Source organism: Manacus candei, unplaced genomic scaffold (assembly GCF_025592945.1).
Source record: "Manacus candei isolate 608988 ecotype Guabito, Panama unplaced genomic scaffold, ASM2559294v1 h1tg000017l, whole genome shotgun sequence".
Classification (NCBI taxonomy): domain Eukaryota; kingdom Metazoa; phylum Chordata; class Aves; order Passeriformes; family Pipridae; genus Manacus; species Manacus candei.
Window position 1 is genome coordinate 9693955 of NW_026138065.1, and position 20564 is coordinate 9714518.

The 20564-nt window shown below is 37.3% G+C and overlaps 1 protein-coding gene across 4 annotated transcripts in view; it reads right to left on the minus strand.

Annotated features, from left to right (window-relative positions):
- RMDN2 (regulator of microtubule dynamics 2) overlaps nucleotides 1-20564 on the minus strand; it is a 47377-nt gene that overhangs the window by 17444 nt on the left and 9369 nt on the right. For all 4 annotated transcript variants that reach the window (XM_051783073.1, XM_051783072.1, XM_051783071.1 and 1 more), the window contains exons 5-7: nucleotides 18542-18602; nucleotides 7504-7579; nucleotides 5752-5829 (exon numbers count right to left, since the gene is read on the minus strand). In XM_051783073.1, coding sequence (XP_051639033.1) covers nucleotides 5752-5829; nucleotides 7504-7579; nucleotides 18542-18602 — 215 coding nt within the window. The remainder of the gene's footprint in view (nucleotides 1-5751; nucleotides 5830-7503; nucleotides 7580-18541; nucleotides 18603-20564) is intronic.

Here is a 20564-nt window from a genome sequence, read left to right on the forward strand (position 1 = left end):
GTTTGGTTCTTAGAGGTCTTTTCCAACCTTCATGGTTCTATGATTCTGTGACAACAGTGAGTTTTCTTTCTTTCTGTGCACTCTCTCCACCATTACACTTTGTGACTATTTCAGAGATAGTCTGAGAGTTCTCTAATGTTTTGAGCGGTGAGACTGATATGCCAGTTAGCTGCCATTGCAGCTAACTCTAGCCATCCATAAATGAAGTGGCTAGTTTATGCAAATTGTTCAGCTTCCTTGCATGGTCAATACAGAGAGAGGCAATTCCATTAGGCAATTCCTATTCTCCTACATTAGCTTAGGATGAACGCTCCTCTTTTCCTCTTATTTTTTTCCTTCAACTGCAAAAGGAGTGCAGACAATTATATTTTGTGGGTTGCTGAAGACAGGGGAGGTGAATCCCATCTGAACAGCTTAACTGTACCCCGCCTGAATCTGTCTGCACCCTGCTATACTGAGGTGGGAAAAATGGAAAAGAACCTGTTTTATGCAATACACAGAACTGTGGCCCAGAGCAATAATGATGAACAGGAAATTATACCATTCCCCTCAATGCACATAAGCACAGTCTTTAATTTGAAATAACTTTATTAGAGTAAATCTTACGCCACCTTCAGTGAAATGGAAACAATTCCTACTACACCAACTAACTTTATTAAGCACTCTCTGTGTGTGAGCGAGCACAGGGAACAGAAACCCTGGTCGGCATGCTCTAGTGTAGCACAAATTTGACTTCTACAGTAAAGGTTACTCCAATAGTGCAAAGTAGGTCCATACAAAATCAAGTATAAAGAGAGTGTAACTGTCATCAACTACAGTGGAACCATGATTTCACTTTAATGCGTGTTCCAAAAGTGGTAAAGGACAGCAGAAAGTAATAAGAAAAACAGCTACTGCAGCAAGTAACAGCTACAACAACAAAAAAATTAAAGAATGAAGATTGCCTTTGCCCTACAGATGATTTCCAAATATTGAGTGAGTTTTGGGTTTTTGGTCTCCTAAACCCTGATGTCAGTCCTGCCAGCAGCCTGAAAATTCACAGGAACACTGTGTTTCCACAGAATATCAGGTTTTAATGTATTGGGTCACTCATTGCTACCCAGTTGCCATACAAAGAGTTAGTCCCACTCAATCAAGAATGAGAAAAAAGGGCTGAAGGGACCATCAGCCAACTCCTGAACTTCCTTAGGACTGGAGAGGAGTGGGTCATAATGATAGCCTGGCCTCTGCCAAGGAGAGGAGGCCACTCTTCAGTATCCCAAAGCAAACAGAGATGCTTGTCTCAACCAACCTCTCCTATAGATCTGTCAAAGAACAAGCTGTCATCCACTTATTCAACCTAAAACTCCATCAGTACTAGAGATGGAAGAAAGGTACCCACAGAGTTAAACTGCAGCTGAACATGAAGGTCATATTTAGCTCTCTCCTATCAGGCCTCTTGTTCCTCTGAAGACCAATGCAGAAACATGGTTCTCCCCTAAATACTGGGAAAATAGATTTCCTAGCATCCCTTTCTCTTCCTTAGCCTAAGATCATAAAAAATTATATATATTTATGATTTGAGAAGTACATATATACAATGAAACACTGGCTGGGGTTTTGTCTTCTATTTGTTTTTTATGAGACGCAAACCCTGTCCAGTAACAGTTCTTTTCAAATTCAGGATGTTTGTACTGAGGAAACTAATCCACTTGGATTAAAAAGTCATCCAGGATTGACTTTCAGCCCTATAGGATATCCTCCTCCAATGCTTCCTTGCTAATAGCTCACTGAAGACATATTACACAATTATCTTCCATAAAGGAAAATCACTCCATTGATCCAGCTTCAGTAAAATATTAATGACACCTAATTAAATATCCCAGAGAGTTTCTTTTTCTTTTTCATTACAATATATTAATTTAAAATTGTATTAAATAATTTCGCAATGTTTTGACTTCTGGAAGAGATTAAGTAACAGGACACCAGTTTTAAAATACTGGCTTCCAAAACAAATATTCTCTTTCTTGCCAGCTGAAAAACCAGGACAGTCTGCACAGGCATTTAGGTATTTATCCAACTTGAATTGGGCTTTTCACTTTTCAGTAAGGGAAGCAGACTTACAGAGCATACAAAGGAACTGGATCTATTGTTCCCTGATGTAACCCAAACAGATACTGGGATACACCAGAGACAAATCCAACACATGGCATGTAACCTGCAAAAGGAAAATCCTGAGAGATCTCATTTTTAACACCCTACTAGCATTTACCAGAGACTCTGATCCAGTTTCACAAGTATATGCTAACTGTTTTGTGCTTGTCCTGTAATGGCAAATAGACATAAGTCTTAACTAGATAGTACTCTGTTTTATAAGCTATTTGAAACATTAAAACAGTAAAAACATACCCCACCAAAATTATTAAGATTTATCAGATAATTGTGCCCAAAACTCTATGGAAATAAAACTAATTCCTAATTTTACCCATCATGACATCTATGACATGACTGGTGAAAATCTTGCCTAACTGATTGTGATACCAGATGTAATTTTCTAACACTGCTGAGATGATTCTATGATCTTTCTCTTTTGTATAGCTCTACTGACTTTATAATGGTAAGAGAAATAAGAAACAGCAAAAATTGATTTTTAGACAAGGTGGCGCACAACTGTCACTGGCTCTGCATCACAGACAAACCCCAGCTGCTGTCAGGGCAGTGAAAATATAGCTCATCTTTCCTGCTGGAAGGTGCTACAACACTGCTACAACAGCTTCACTTCTGGCCTAGCAAGAATAACTGACGAGTAAGAAACTTTGCAGTGCTGAATCACTGCTCTTTGCAAAGTACTGTGTTACACTGAGGAAGGTGGAGAAATGGCAATCAGAGCTAAATTCTGGCAAAATTCCACAAATCAAATAGTTTTTACCTGTACAGCGTGCAGTCTCCGGATATAGATTTCAGCCTTCAAAAAATCTCTACTTCCCTCCACTATACATTTTACCTAAAAGTCTTTTCAACTGATTTTCATTTGTGAAAATGAACTGTAACCCCGAGTTACACCTGAAGCATCCCCTTTTACAATCCCTTATGTAATCCCTAATTTTTTGAGTCTGTCATCCCAAAAAAAAGTGCTAGATGACAGTAATAAGATCCCCTAACATTAAATACGGAGCGAATGGGAAATGTCTGACTGTATTACAAAGACTTAAATACATTTCACAGAAGTGTTACCAAAGCCTATAAAGTATCAAACACTAGTTATCTTTTTTAACTACACTGCTTCAGTAAAACAGTATGTGAGGAAAATTAGACAAAAATACCCTTGGAAGCAATACTTGATAAAGAACAAATATTGGGCCAATTCTAACCTGACCCTAAAGTCAGGTAGGCTAAATGTAAAAACTAACCTTCTTGCCTCAGTCATCCCTTTTTCTTCTTTAATTCTCTCACATCAGACAACACAACCTTCCCAGTCTCAAGCACAGAACATTAAAAACAGAGGGTCTAAGAGGAACATTTATCACTCCAGCTACAGGTACCTGTATAGAGGAGCAATGAATCAATTTTTCAAGCGCTCTATCATAATCTATACCCTGACAAAGTATTTGGAACCAATGCCACAGCCAACAGTCTTTTTTGGGGATAATTACCACAGCATGAAACACCACAGTCTGTAGAAAAGGACCAAGGAATTTGGCACATTTTCCACAAGCTCCTACGACTACCTATAACATACACATGGCCAAAACCTCTATTAGTGGATCAGCTCAGAAACCTACTCATATAGTCTGGTAAAACTAATGAGAATATCACCAACCTCACTGGGCCATGATTAAGATTCAGCTTCTATAGTAGTGCCTCAAAACTAATGTTTTCAAATGACCTCATTCTGCCACTGCAAGTGTGCAAAGACAGTAAGATTTTAAGAGCTGACAGCCCCAGAAACTAAAACAAAATGTTATTCAGTCCTATACTTGCATTTATTTGTACTACAAAAATCTGTTTCTGTGTGTTTCAGGTTGCTATTTTGTAATGGCAGTCACAGAAAACAAGAATTTTAAAAAAGAAGAAAAAGCGAAATCTGAAATCAGTCCTTAAATATTTCAGTGGCTACATCTGTTTAGGTAGATTATTTCACTTAATGAAATGCAGGTCAGGTCATTACCTAAAGCAAATGCTAATATGTAGGTTTAATGTTTAGTAAGGAAGCCCTGCATAGATGTTGCAAGTGTGGAACATGAATTTGTAATGATACAGTACAACAAACCACACCTATTACTCAGCCAGGAAGTAGTGATTATCACGACATTGGAACAGGAGTAACAAAAAGTCCAGTGAGAACAAAGTGAAGTATACTGAGATTATATGTCTCCAAAAAGCAGCAGCTCGCATGAGAAATAACCCATGAAAAACATCTGGGAGCATTTGACATAAATGGAAGCTGCAGTTCAGATGTTGGACACAGCATAGTACAAAAGCACTAAACAATCACTGGTAAGACAGATGCTCCTGAGAGGCAAGGCAGCAAGCATACTATAGTACCATCTTCACCAACTTATTTTTGCATAGATAATGCTGATATTCAAGAATACAGTGTGACAAAAAGAAAAATGCCAAGTTCTTTGAAAAAGTTGGTGTCATTCCTTACTCAAATCAAAGGAGAAGAAATATAGTTGCTGAAAGCTCTTTTAAAGTTAAATCTATAATCTGAAAAAAACTGCTGAAAGATTACTTTGCATTAAGTCCTGTTGCAGATAAAGACAAAGTCTGCAACGTATCACAACAACTCCTTCTTTACAGTTTGCAGGCACTTTGTATTGACTAGCATTGGAAGTACCCATAAAAAAAAGGCAGGACTGGCATCCACTGTGCTTAGCAGTTATTATTCTGAAAAGTCTTACAGTCATCTTTTACAGCATGGACTACGGAAGAACAATTTCTTCTGACCAAGGATTCCTCACAGCACCAGAAATGAAGCAGTAAGGATAGCCAACTGATCCCTCAAAGATGTGGGCTAAGAATAAGACAACTCTCATACTAAAGCACAAGTATAATTTTTCTAAAAAACTGATTAACAGCTAAACTTGTAAACCAATTATTTTATTTTTTCTTATATGAATACTTATCATCATGTAATCTATTATAATATAATAGAATCTTTATAATATATAAATAAAAATATAACTAAAGTAATCTTTAAAATCACCTGTTGTACTGGCATGACACAAATTACATCTCTTGCAAAACTCTTTGGAGAATTATGGATTTTTATGCCTGAATCTTTCTTGTGACATTCTCTTGGAATTGACCAAGCCAGTATGGTAGCCGTGCTGCCACAGACATAATCCTACAGCATGTAAGTGCCTTGCACTTAAGTTATGGATGGGGAATACAGTAACTAAAAGGCTATGTTAGCAGCCCAAGGTCACCCCGAAGGTTTGTAGCAGAACAAAGAACTGAAATCAAGAGATTGCCCTTCCTCCCTTCCAAACATCAGTTACTTTTTATTCATGCATTCAGGTAAAAAACTTGAATGCAACAACAAGGGACATACAAGTACAGCTTACCTATCTATATTACAGGATAAGTGCTGATAGCAGCACACTTCTGGGAGTTGATTTGGGAAACGTAAATGTCTGCTTCATTTAGCTCAAAACATCTACTTAAATAAACACTTACTTTGTCTTAAGTCCCAATATTTAATCACAAATGCATCATCATTTTTCAGTATACTCAGTTCATATATTAGATAAATAAAACACAACTTACTGAATAACACCATCTTCCATTGAGGTAATATAAAAAGGGATCTTGAGGCTTAAGTTCAATCGCCTTGTCTAGATGTTCCTATTGGAAAGAAAATTAGCATCCCTTTAGATGTTTGTTTGACAATTGTGTTTACTTTCTAAGCAGTTTGCTGCAAGTCAGAAACAAATTCAGTAATTCTCTTCTGCTGCAATTCTTTTCTAACAAACTAAAAATATATTAACTAGCAAACCCCTTCCTCATGGAGGGAAACCACAAACAAAATTATTTAGTAAAGTTGCACACAATGCAACAAGGTATGCCATATTTAGAACATGACTAAGCAACTCTAAAGTTCAATCAAATAACTCAAGAACTTTTGTCTTAAGAAAAACAACAACTTCAATTAAATTAATTTCATTTACAGTTAGTATTAGAAGAATCACAGATCAAATAAGTGAGGAACCAATTATTCTCTTTGATAGATCTTGTATGTCAGCACACATCACTGAAGCATAGTCTCTTCCACCTTAGAACGTGACTGCTCCAATGAAATGGTACTTGACACAACCAACTGTTACTATAATGTGAAATTCAAAAAATAAAATGGTTCTGTTCATAGTGAAACTATAAAACCTAGGAAGTATCTAATGAGGTCCTTCTTCCAAAATAATTTTTATTACAGGTCATGAGTCTCTTTATTCCCCTCTTTAATTTACTAAAGAAAGTTCTTATCACTCAACCTAAGTTTGAAGAAAAAATAAGTATGTCATTTCACCCCTACCATTTGCCTCTCAAAATAAATTTCACTTGAACCTTTCTTTTTTATCCCCCAGATATCTTTCTAATTCAGCCAGTCACAAAAATATTTGAGTTATACAGATCTAAGAGACTGTTACGCTATCATTTTGTCCAGAAACTATTCAGATAGGAGCTATGTTTTCATACTACTATTTTCCCAAATCCTTAACATTTCCACACAATTCAACAGATTGCAGTATTTACTAGTGAGGAGGAAAACCTCCCTGAAAAGGCTACTGCTCATACCAGGAACTCTTAAAACTCAGCTGCAGCACTTATGTTATTTGTCATTATCCCTTCGTTCCCAGCTTGTCCCTGTGCTTGGGGCTTAGCTCACTTGGCACAGCTCAGATGTAATTTTTGCTCTCTCACAGGAAAGCTCTGCCACACTCCAAGTCCTAACACGGACATGATGTGACAGGAACCCAGACCAGGCATTCCCCAGGAACTGGAACATTGCTGCCTCTCACTGACACCCAGAAAGGGGGGACACCAGCTTGGAAGGCAAGGGATGGATGGAAAGTGTCTAAGCAATGCTGAGGACAAGGACGGGGAGAGTAGCACATGTAACACAAGTAACTAAATCTAAAAAACACAATTACCTTCGAAAGGACAGTGTTAAAAAATATATTACTTAAGGGTGACATGAAGGATGATTGCAGAACTGTGTTAGTTGATCACTTACTATTTCATATGTTTTGATTTTCTAAACAGAATTGTTATTCCCTTTTCCTCCCCCCTTTGATTACAAAATAATGCTGTTCCCAGAATCCTACCTCAGTTCTTATATTGTGAAAGCATATAATCTATTTGCATATATAAAAATAACTTTTTTGCTTTAACTTCAGCACCAAAACAGTCCTGTGAGGCTGAATTACTGTGTTGGAAAAGTCTGTCTTTGACACTATATAAGGAAATAACTTGAAGGAATAGCTTTAAAAAAAAAAACCAACCCCAAATCCTACAAAAACATACCTTAAAGAGATAACCATTCCTGATTTTGTTTTGTACACTTTCAAACTGAGACATATAGCCACACATAATTGCAAACCTGAGAGGGGAAAAGAAAAACACACACACATACTTTTTGTGATTTAAATAAACCTTTGAATTAAATTACAAAATATTTCAATACCTAATTCACAGATTAACAACTGGGGTTGTTTTCCATCTCGATACTGGATGGAAGTTCGGCATAAGCTATACATATTCAGGAGCAGACGAAAACACAGATCAAAACAAAATAATAACGGAAACAAGAAGTTTAAATGACACTATCTGGGCTGTCAGGGAAGTGAAAAACCAGAGATTTCTCCTCTCATATTTCTACCATATAGTTCAGAGTACGACACTTCCAGACTGGCTCTACCACTGTCAGCAGTTTGACACATTGTGCTCTGCATTGTACTGCACTGGGAACATGAACACCGTCAGCTGCAGAACCTCACCTGGGAAGGCAAATACTGGGGGTGTGCTCAGTAGGAAGCTGCACACACAAAATGTTCACAGCTGTCTTCTACCCTTTTCAAGCACCTTGGTGCATTCCTGCACTTCTGGCATTCTTCTAATATCTGTAAAATTACCTAAAAACATACACACACATTCTGCTCTAAGAGGATCACTACTGCTATCACTAGGTCATTATTATTTCTATTATTATTACTATGATTATCGTAAATTTGGGAGACTGATAAAAGAAATGTGAGATAATTTCTATATAATATTTGTATTGTTAAGCAGGTATAACTGAAAATATTTTCAGAGGTCCCCATCTATAAAGATTCAGATCTCCTAAGCAACACTACTGTTTTATTGACACTCCATCTAAATTTCTATTGCTTTCTTCCTATTACTTTAACAATTATAGAACCTCTATGCATAAGGACTCTCTTGCACAGACATCAATTGTACTTTCCTTGGACCTATTTTCATTGGTATTAAGACAACTTTGTATTTCTGTATAAAACTAACAGAACCATCAAAGAAATAGTTAAACAGTCAAAACTCATGTACATTGTTTTTCTATTTTTTCAGAATTTTGCTTTTTTACTAAATATTTTACAATGCAATACCAAATCAAAGGAAAAAATAATCCTAGAAGAGGGAAAGCCAAAGACCAGAGGAAAATATGAGTTATGCAAGAAGCTTATTGAGTTAATTATGGTAACAGAACCACAATCTGTATGGCACACACAGGTTTTAAGCATTACTAAACATCAGCTTTCTTGAATTTCTTTATATAATGTAATTATTCAAGCTCCAGTGAATCCTCATTAAAACATCAATTAAAGAAATTATTTTATTGCTTACAGTTATACCTAATGGTTTTAAGTTAGAAACACTCATGCTAAAGGTAATTGCATTTTTTGGTCAGCAAGTGTTCCCAGGTAAGGAACAGAGTCAGCATAACAAAAACAGCTGAATTTGTAAGAGCTTCAGACAGACTGTCAAACACTGTTGAGCAGGATGTATGTTGTGACCACCGTGCACTGGACAAAATCCAGCTAATGGCAGCTCTACTGCTGATAGAGCCGCAGCAGAAGCACATTTTGTATGGGAATGAGCTGCAATTGAGGGAAAAAGCAAGGGGTGGGGGTCAGGAAAGTTCAGGTATTTAGAAAGAGGGGGAAGGTACTGAAAACTTCATTAGGTTTAAGTAACTCAGGCAACATTGCCCCTATTCCCTTCACTCATTAAGTGCTAATCAGATAAACTCAGCATACCATAGCTAAACGGATTGCTGCTACAAAAGAAAACAATGAAAAGCGAACAAGCTAATCCAGCATCTTGCAGTATTTCCCTGTCTGTGCGTGACAAGAAAGAGAGCCTTAGTTTAAACTAGTTCAAAGAAAAATTTCTACTTACAGCTAAAATCTCTGGGGAGGGATATCCCAACAAAATTTTCAATGTATTAAAAGTAAGCTAACCTACTAACTTTAAATATGCATTACTTTTTCAAGGAAAAATTAAAAATGTCTTTCACATATTTGTCTTTTTCTTTTTTTAAATTTTATACTTTTGAACTAGGCTAGCCAGCCAATTGATATAAAAGAATTATTTAATTTTTGGCATTTAATTTTCAAAAAAACCCAAGACCCTAAAGCAAAGAAAACAAAAAAGTGTCTTTTGTTTCCAGAAGATAATCTTTAGGCATTTTAAATATTCTTCAAAGAGTTTAAAACACAAAGCAAACTTTATTTTCAGTGATGCAAAGACTAGCGTTAATCATAGATTGGTTTGGGTTGGAAGGCACCCTAAAGATCATCTAATTCCAACTCCCTGTCTAGGGCAGGGACACCTTCCACTAGATCAGGTTGCTCAAAGCCCCATCCGACCTGGCCTTGAACAACTCCAGGGATGTGGCAGCCACAGCTTCTCTGGGCAACCTGCTCCAGTGCCTCACCACTCTCACAGTGAAGAAAATGATCAGAAAAAACGAGGCAGGAGGTAGAAACGCTTCCCTCTGCTCCTTATTCTTCGCCGCATGCCGGCCTCAACCCTGCCACTCCCTGGTCACCTGCCCCATCTCGTGGTGGCAGGGGGGAATACTAAAAAGTTTATCACAAAATAACGTGCAAATACCCTATGAAATGGGTAAAACGCACGTGCATTTTGGTAGAGCAAGTGATACTGGCTCTCCTCACTACCACTGCCTGTCTTACAGACTTTGAATATCAGGGCTAAAATACTGTTTACAGTGCCTTCACAGAGAAAATGAAAAAATCATACCAGTGAAGAGCTGCAAGGAATGATGCAACTGCTGAGCTAATGCTACTCCTGGGTAACATAAAAAAAAAAGCCCCAGACACGTTCATCCAAATAAACACAATGATCATTACCCCATTAAGGCAGACACAGTACTTGGGTTGGCATAAAAAACATTCACAGATGGCAGAAAAGTTACTGAACGTGGTATAGAGGCATACAGGTCAATCATCCACAATTAACACTCCTTTAATAAGTACAAACACAACCAAAGAAACTCAGTAATAAGGCAGCATAATGTCCTTTTGTTAAAAATGTTGTAATTGAAACTCAGACTTTCAAGAAACTGTAGCTGACAGAGAAGGATACCAAATGCCTACATGGCCCTCATGGAGAGGGGTCCAGATCAAAGTGACTTAACATTTTCCCTTCTGGTGCTCCAGAAATTCTGTATGTATTCAGGCAAGGTAAAACTGTAAGGGGCATACCTTATCTGCTGCAAAAGGGAGAGCAGCAGGTTGATACACTATGTCTTATCAACTCGATTTGAATCTTAATATCAAAAATGCTACCAACACACAAGACTCTGGCAACTACAGCTTTTCCCATATGAGATGGATTTACAGAAAAGATTTTGAAGTCTCAAATCTGCAATAAGCCACACTAGGGTACATGAATACAGAAAGTTTTACCTTTTCCCTGATAAATCTCACAGGGCCAAAATCAGAAATAACATGCATCTTCCCAGGCTTGTTCCTCACTCTTCTGTATACCCTTTCATACATCCCAAATCTAAAAAACCCTCTTATGTCATGTAGACTTTGGAAATGTGTGGGTACAGGGCTTACATTTTGAAATCTAGATCTCCATTTTAACATCCTAGTATCAACAGGAAAGTTTTTCTCAATTGTAAATGGTAAGACTTTGCCAATTGAAGGAGAGTTTGTGATATTTACCAATATCAAAGAATACAACTCGTCTGTTCCATAGCTGTTTTCCACTCCCTCCTCTTCATTCGAGAAACATTTAACATGTAAGGTAGTATAAGCAAAGGCTAATGTGTGGGTAGCACACGAGAGACCCAGTGAAAAGAAAGCTCATTTTCATCCCAGTTCTAAATGTGTTCTTAAGTCCCCTCACCTCCACATGGCTCAGTCCTGTGCATGCCATCACTTCTTAGCCATCCACTCACTCACTCACTCACTCACTCACTCACTCACTCACCAGTTTCACACACTTACAAATTCTGACAGTCTCTGCAAAGTAGCCGGACTTCTTTTTAACATGATTTCAATGAGATATCAATTTCTATGTAGGGAGATTTTGCAACTTAAGTTACTGATTATGACTCTGCTGAATAGTCCTTTCTGAGATCACAGTTTTACATACTTTAAATTGTACCACTTTCCTGCCAAGATACTTAATCTATAAAATTGCATCTGAGTTTAGATGGAGAGGTAGAGATGGAAAGATACCACCATCCTCCTTGGGGTGTGAGTGTGGAAGAAGTGGCTGAGAATGTGTACAACTCACAACACACAAAGTAAGATGTGCCAAGGTGCAAAGCTAAGTGTTCAGGTGGGTTTTCTTCATGGGGACTCCTTCCCTTTCCCTTTCCCTTTCCCTTTCCCTCCCCCTTCCCCTTCTTGGAATACAACTGAGTCTATATTGTAGAAATTGGCAGAAATATAGTTTTCATATTAAAAATTTACCAGAGCACTGAAGCAGAGGTACAGGGAAATATCAGATGTAGCTCACACTTGCTTACGTGATACTTGCAAAAACATGAGAAACAATCCCCTATTTTGGTTAAAAAACCCTGAAGGTAAGGACATTCAAGAATTCTGGCTTAATAATTTACTGTATGTATACCATGCCATTGTTAATGTGTATTCACAGAAGTTCACCAGTAGAACATGTGGATGGCATATTCTGCATTTCTTAGGCTGTGCAACCCAAAACTATGTTAAATTTCTGTGTTCCAGAAATGTAACTTCTTGTTTTATAACAGACAGTTGTTACAGATAGAAATACAATCTTGAAGAAATTAGCAGGATAGTCTTCACAAATGTGGAAACAGAGTGAAATAATAGCTTTCACAGATAGTAACACAACAATTTTCCTTGACAGACATGTAAAAGGAATCACTAGGTTGCCCGTTTTATTTCCTCTGTGACCATTCTGGCAAAAAGCTTGTAGTAAACAGATCTTTTCACATGTCAAACCTACCTCCTCTGCACTTGCATGAGGACGCTGCAGTGTTTCACTGATCCACTTACTACAGAATAAGTTACAGCTTTTCAGAAATGGCTTCTGGATTTGAAATTTTAAATTATTTTTACAAAAATAATTAAGTATTTAAAAAGATTATTGACTACAATTAAGCTATAAAATTTCTTTGGTCTTCCCATGAATCAAACACAGGGCAAATAACTACTAACTGGAAACTTTGCATTTCTGCACAAACTATCAATTTCTGAATAATCAGGCTGCATGACAGAAACAGATGCTTGTGGCTTGGAAGTTATCGATTTTTTCTAAGTCTAACTAAGGAATAATTAAGGGAAGTAGGTTTAAAGCATTTAGTTACAAAGAGGTGTGGATTTAATTTTAAAAGTTGTTGGTAGTATGACAATATCCTACAACATAATCCATAATTTTAAAGAGTTTTCTTTCACTGGAGAATTATTTTTATGCCATTGCACCTTCCAAACCCGACAAACTATCTGTTAAAATTCTGTTACTGACATGACATTCTCACCTTTTTGTAGGAAGTTTGTAAACTTCCCTGTCCCTAAGCTCTGGAATCCACTTCCATGGATAACCCAGGGCTTGTGAAAATCGTTGTGCTTCTTAGTAACACTCATACACATGATAGAGAAAAGTTCTGGGGGCAGCTGTGGTTCAGGAGGACTCTTCACTTGCTAACTCACTTCCATCTAAATGAGACACATGCTGTATGACTCCTATCACCAGCAGGTAGGTTCCACAGAGCAACCCAAACCTGACTGTAGCACAAAGTTTGTTCATGGCAAACAAACCAAAGCTCAATGCAAAGAATGATCTTTCTAAGTAAATGTCATGAAAACTGCCCACATCCAGTAACCTCTCTAGTAACCTTCTCTTTGCAAAGCCTGTAATCAGTTTTCCTCAGCAAAAAAAAGGATGTTTGAGGGAATCCAGGCAACAGCAAAGAAACCTTCCAGATCTTTTCCAAACTCTTGAAGAAAAAACAGCAACAATCTCCCCCCAATATAAAAGCTCACTTGTTTTGCAAAACTATTTTAAAGTGATTGTTTAGTTTTAAATAAAACCCCTATTAACATGCACCTACATATTGTGTTTTCTGTAACTGTAAAGTTGTAAAACAGCACAATTATAATGCCAATTAGAACACTGAATTGTTCACACAGCACTTCCAATTAAAATCTGGATGATAAAGAAGCTCCATGATCCAAGATGAGCTGTGAGGATTCACAGCTGTCATTTTGGAATCATTGACCCACAAACCAAATTTGTTTGAGGCTTGGAAAACACAAGAAGATCTGCAACTGGCTGATGTCAAATTCTGCATGCAAATTCTTTGAAAAATTTACACGGGCTGAACAATGACACAAATCACTCTAGAATATTTACTCTGCCTCCCTTCAGCATGTTCGTCCAAATAATAAAAAGTTACAGCTATGTTTTTCCTTTCCAGTGTTGCCATTGACTTCAGGTTTTTTTGAATGGTGACCTCTAAAAAACTGAAGGCAACTATGAGATTATATCTGGATTCAGTTGTAAAAATTATTTGCAGCTGCAAAATTTCATTACCAAAACTAACTGACTACTTAAAGATATTTTGCTTTCTTCTTTCTGCATATGTTTTATCAAATTTAATTTGAGGATGAATACTGGTTACTTGTCAGTATTCTGATCAGTAAGTCAAACAGTTTAAGTGTTGATATATTTTATGATACAATTTCACAAAAAAATATAGGTGATATACCAAGAAGATATATGGCATCACTTTGTTCTTAACTGAAGTAAATATGAAAAGTAAGGCAAGACAGCCGAACTCTAGGCCTGGATTAGCAAGAGTTTGCTCATGGAACCATTTCACTAAATTCTCCTGGGGTGCTCAAAAGGTGTGTTCTGTTTCCCAGAAACTTTATAGCAGTTTCACAAAACAGAAGAAAAATCTGTTCTGGAAAAGGGATGTTTTTGCCAATGTAACTGCATCTATACTAGGAAAATTGTGTCTGTCAAGGTGTGACAAAAACTTATTTAAGCAGTAAATAGAGCTTTCAAGCAGCAGGGATAAGCTTCCAAAAGAAACTTCCAAATAGGTCCATAGCCCTAATCCTTGCTTGACAGGCACAGTGTACATTTCTAATGAAGAAAATTAAATCATTAGGAAGTGTCACATTAGAAAAAGTTCTGTAGAAGTATTACTAAGAGATGATATTCAAAAGCACATCTGCAAATGACCCTTTAGTCGTATCAGGGAATAGTTTCAAAGATTAATTCAACTCCAGTGAGGAACTCTCTATTAACTTAAGAAACCAAAAGCAATTGACTCTAAAAATGGAAACGAGCACACATCTAAACTAGGAATATTTATAAGGCAATAGGAGGAGGTTCCATAAATACACCAGAAGGAAAAAAAACATAAATGAAAGTGCAGAATGATTAGCAATGAAGAAATGACAAAACATGAAACCAACAAGGCTGAATTCAATTTCTTCTTTGCTTATATTCCCCCTACTCCAGAAAGGTTAAGTGTAAGTAGAGAGCAAGGAACAGGACCACAAAAAGAACAGGCTATCATTTAATCCTCGCTCATTTAGTAAACCATAATATATTAAACAGCTTAAGAGAACATTGGAAATAATGCATGAATGGACAACACAGATAGCAGCTACACCAAACATGAGCTAAAACCTCAGTTGTGCTGATTGGAAATATCAAAATCCCACAGAAATTATAAAGTACAGACCAGTAAGAAATCAACAAAAACTTTCTTCAGTCAAGGTCAGAAAATCAGCTTCCTTATCAATAGCTGATACAGACTGACACAGCCTTGCATGTAAAATGAGAGAACTGTGCATCAAACAGATGGCCTCTTCTTATGTAGGCTAAGATTATTTACCTTATACAGCTTCAGAAAACGCTATTGGCAGTGAGATGAAAAGGAAGGATTCTGGTCTGAGATGTCATTACTTTCACACTGAGCTTGCTTTCATGCTGAGCTTCTCATCTCTGTGTATCCAATCTCCTATTACATCCAGCAGAGAGACCCTGTTCAATCCTGATCAAACAGGATCCCTGCCTGGACACAGGTGCCTACTGCCACTGGAGATGCCCTAGGGTTTCCCACCAGTCCCAGATGTTGGCCTAGAAGTGTACAGACCCACAAAGGTCCTGTGTGATATCTGCCATGCCATGCAAATATCCTGGCACATCAAATGGCACATGCTGCCTTTCAAGTCTCCATCCCCTGTAAGTGAAAGACAAGTACCTCACTCACATGTAGACACATATAATACAGTACATTCAGGTGTCAATCTGGAGCTGGGTACTGCCCTCTGTCTCTGAACTTAAGTGACTACCTGCTAGTGATCCTAGCATTTTTTGTATAAATATTTGTTCTATTTTTTCTTTTCAGTCGTCTTCTCTCTTATTATCCTTATTAACTATGGATTTCATATTACTTTCACGTGTTCTTTATTCATGACTTAATTGTATTGCACTGTTTTCTGTTCACACACAGTCTTATCTATTTATGACTTTAGGCAAAATTCTGTTTCCATACAACCTTGAGAGCAGTTTCTACAGGGAAGACTCCCTGAAGTCCTATTTCCTGTTTACATGGATTAATGTGAAATAATGTTTAAATAAACTGAATAAATTTGCATTAGGCCAGACTTGAGCAATCCAGATCTGACATATAGCTGACTTCCAAAGTCTCCTGGGTAATGCAGCAAGGCCCAACAGAAAGGGAAAAGGTAAATATAGTTGCCATCTACAGAAACAAAGGAAAGGAAAGGACAGGGGTTACAGGGAAACCAGCATAACCTGAAAACATTCCAAGATAAATTATTTTGTAAGTGCATAAGCATACAAAACAGTTAACACAAGTTTTTTGTGAACAAATGGTATATATAAAAAAATTCTTTTCTGATAAGACAAACAAGACTGGAATATTAGAGGAATGTAACAAATACCTTGAAATTTATGTGGCCTTTGTCCTATCTGATGTTCCTCAGAAATTCACCCATGGAAATATTGTTTAGACTAAATCACCTGTTGAGATGGTTGCACAACCAGATTCATATGAACCTGAGCATCATTATAGGTGTCCCACAAAGTTCAGTGCTGGGTCCATTATCTTCCAGAAATTTCACTAATTAAGTCAATGATTTTAAAAAACCCACACAACAACAAAACACTTTTGAAATAAAATTGTAGTCTGGGAGGGGATGCATTTACAAACCTAAATGGCCTCAATATGCCTGAGAAATGGACTGAAATAAACGTGAAATATGTGTAAAGTACTCTACAAGGAATAAAAAAGAAAAAAAACAAGATACCAAAAAAAAGTTACAAAACAAGTCCAGCTGGTTAAGTAGTAGCACAGCAGAAAAGGATCTACTGAGACCACAGACTGAAAAACAGTTGTCATGTCAAACAAAAATATACCAATGTCCCTCTGGATCATGGAAGCTCATTCTGCCCAGTATTCAGAGCCTCAGTTAGATAAGCATAACCAATACTGGCATCACACTTCAAAAGTCATGCATACAGTCAGAAAGATTTCAGAAAATAAAGTCAAGCAGATATATTCAGGAAAAAAAATATAGGAAACTATTAAAATCTGTAGTGTTCATCTATACCATTAGAGAGCCACCAGTTAAACAATAACTGATAAAACCTTCACATTCACCCAGATACAAAAAGGATGAAAACTAAACCATACAGAAATCCATTGCCTGTTACGAGAAGCAGTAGATTACAAAACATAAGATTTTCCTCTTAAGTCTCTCAATTTGGCTTTCTGAGCTAACCTCTGGAACACATCTCACACTCGTAGTTCTTCCCCTGCTAGATGTACTGTCAGTACAGGATCTCACATCTGAAGTTCAGCAGACCACCTACATGTCCTTAAACAACATGTAAGGTTTTATCAGCATAGTTTCTGCGAGTGAAGCTGTATTTATAACAGGATATTTTGTCAGTCTTGTGGGCTGAGGAGGAAGGGAGGGGCAGGACTCATACTTGCATGTGATTTTGTGGTGGTTTATACACATAGCTTTAGCTGAGATGGGCACCCCAGCATCACCCTGAAGAAGTGACCATGACTGTGGTCAGGCAAAGAGCACAAATGGCTGTAAATTGCTTTCAGAAACACATAAACCAAGCCAGATAGTCACCTAATTAAACAAAAAGATCTATGTCTAATCAAGTATCTAAACCTGAGCTAGCTGACGTGCTCCCTTCATTGGCAATGGAGATGTTGTCAACTGAACCTCAGGAGGAATTCATCTCACCCTCATGCAAGACAAAATGGGCAAAACTGACTCAGATGAACCGCACTCCAGAACTGGCTGCTTTCTTTTTGATTGTGAAAGGAACCTAAGATAAAACTCTTTGGTTTAGGTATGTAAAAATTTAGTGAAATCCCACCCCACATATGTAATGACAAAAGTAGTGAAGAACGTAGAAACAAAAATGGAAAAGGTAACAGTATTAGAAAAGAAATCAGGAGCTCAGTAATATTTACTAATAAAATAGTAAGGTGAAGAACTATCAGCTAGAACTCAGCAGAATTATCCTTTACCTGATAATGTTGATTTGATAAAAAATATTTACATTTGCAGAGTTTGTTAGTTCTGGTAAGGCCTATGAAATTAAAATAAGTGTCAAGCTTGAAGGAAAACTATATGATAAACAAAAATTGAGAAGTTAATTGAAATTTCCATAGTCCTCTATATCTATTTTTAATTATAAGAATTTAGATTATTACAAGAAAATGAAAGGACAAAATACATGGTCATGCTGAAGTATTGTTATTGAGTTGTTTCACATTCTATAGTACATAATTCACAGAATACTTCAATGTAATTTTTAGCTGCAACTGGGGATAATTGAGTTCCATAAAGTTATGAAAAAATATTAATGAGTAACTTATGAAACTGATATCAAACTGTAGTATGATAAATGTAACTTGCTGTGGGCACTATTTAGAGCCAAAGAAGGCTGGGGGGGTTGTAGGATTTGATAAATATACACAAGTTTTTAAAACTACACACTTTCTCAAACTTACCACTGGTGACTCTCAGCACTCCCATCATCCAGCTGAACAGCTTTTTCAGCTTTAATCTTTCCTGTAAAAGGAGTAGAATATATTAAAGGATTTATTGTACTCTTCCACCTGTTAGGTGTCTCCCAAGAACAAACCGACCTGATATACTCTAGCAGCAAAGAAGAAACTGCTTCCTGTTCTTAGAAACATTTAGATGGACAATGTAACATCCTGGCTTTACATCATTTACATTTCCATACATATATATATATATGTATACATACACATATACACATGCATACATCTATTTTTTTTAATTTATTATTATTTTTATTTAAATCCAATTCAGATGCAGTTAAATTAGGGAAGGATTGGATTGGACTGCCAAAGGAGACCATGTTGTCTGTAAGACTGAAGACTCTTAACAGCAGGTTGGAGAAGCACCTGTCAGAAGAACCAGCAAAGCTGTTTCCTGACTTGGGTACACAAATAAACTAGCTGAAGTTTGTTTCTAGCACAAAGACTTCCCTTAAGTTCCACTTAACTGACTAAAAGTTCCCCTAACTGAATAAAGATGACAGCAGGTGATTTGATCAAATTCATGCTCCCAGTAAGAAGTTCAAATGAGATGCTTGCTGTTTGCAGAGTCTCAGCTGCAACCAATTAAGCCACACTGACATTTCTGTATTGCAAGTTAACTTCACAGAAACAAAGAATAGCATACACAGCCCTCCAACCCAGTGGAAGGAAAAATAACCACGAAACTACTGCCAGCTCCCCCGCAGCCTCAATCCCTCTGCACCACTTCCAAAAACTGAGATGAAAAAAGCTACCACCACCCCCGTTTCATGAAAATGAGCCAAACTAGGCTGGTTACTCAACACGTAAGACCCACTTTCACTCCATCATTCTGTACCTCTCTGTCTTTTGCTATGCCATTATCTTCCATCAGCTGAGGCTACATGTAGTCACTGGTAAAAGCAAAGGCTCCAACAACAGAATTTACTGTTGTAATTTACTTTGTGTCATAATCCTCACTGCACTGTGAGATTTCCATACAAAATAGCCAAGTTCCTACTAAAGCAAAGACAGTATAGATTAAGTAGCTAAGGCAGTGCAAATCTTCCTGAGTAAAAGAAGCAACTAAAAGATGGTAATAGGGAAGGAACAAGGAAGAACAAGCTGAGATTGGCTATGGAGTGTGAAACAACAGCACAAAGACATGACACTGTCTTTTAGGATGACAAAGGGCATCCAGACTTCTTTGTCTGTGATGTTGTCAATGCTGACAGAATAAAAAGCTGACAAAAAGTATCACAAAAGACAAAATAACCCAAACTTGGAATACATTTAAAAACCTCATTTGGTGCAGCAAAAAAGAGAGAGGCAATCAAGAGGCAAAAGAGAGAGAGAGAGAAGTACTTCTAGGCAAAAATAATTATTTTAAGCACAGTGCATTGACTGAAGGAGAGTGACACAGGTAGAGAAGATGTAGGTTCTAATGTAATGAAACGAAGGTGGTCCAAAACGAAAAGGGAAACATAAACTGTACCTCCAGCCAATATGCATCCAGACAGCAAAGGAAAGGGCAATGCTTTTAAAAGCAACAAAGAAAAAGTGCTCTGAAGAAGAAAACCAGAACCTTCCAGAGATTAAGTTGTCAAACAGGATACATAGGGAGAGATGCCTAGAAGCAACACCAGTTGTCACACACTTCTGTTTCTGGTCAACAGTTTCTTCAGATTCACAAAGTTTCATCCCCACCCTCACCACAATATATGCAGGAGTGGTCCTTGCCACAGGACAGCAGAAAAAAAAACCTTGACCCAACCTCGGCATTTATTTATTCTTCACGCTCTCCCAAAGATGTAATTAAGAAACTGCTGACAGTATCTGGGGTTTTTCACATTCTGTATTCATCTGATTCTCAACAAAATACAGGATTTTAAGGCACTATCCAGAGTCAACAGCCTTCGACTATGACCCACAATACTTCTCCTTCACCAATTTTGGATCTCTCAGTGAGGAAAAAATGAACTGAAGT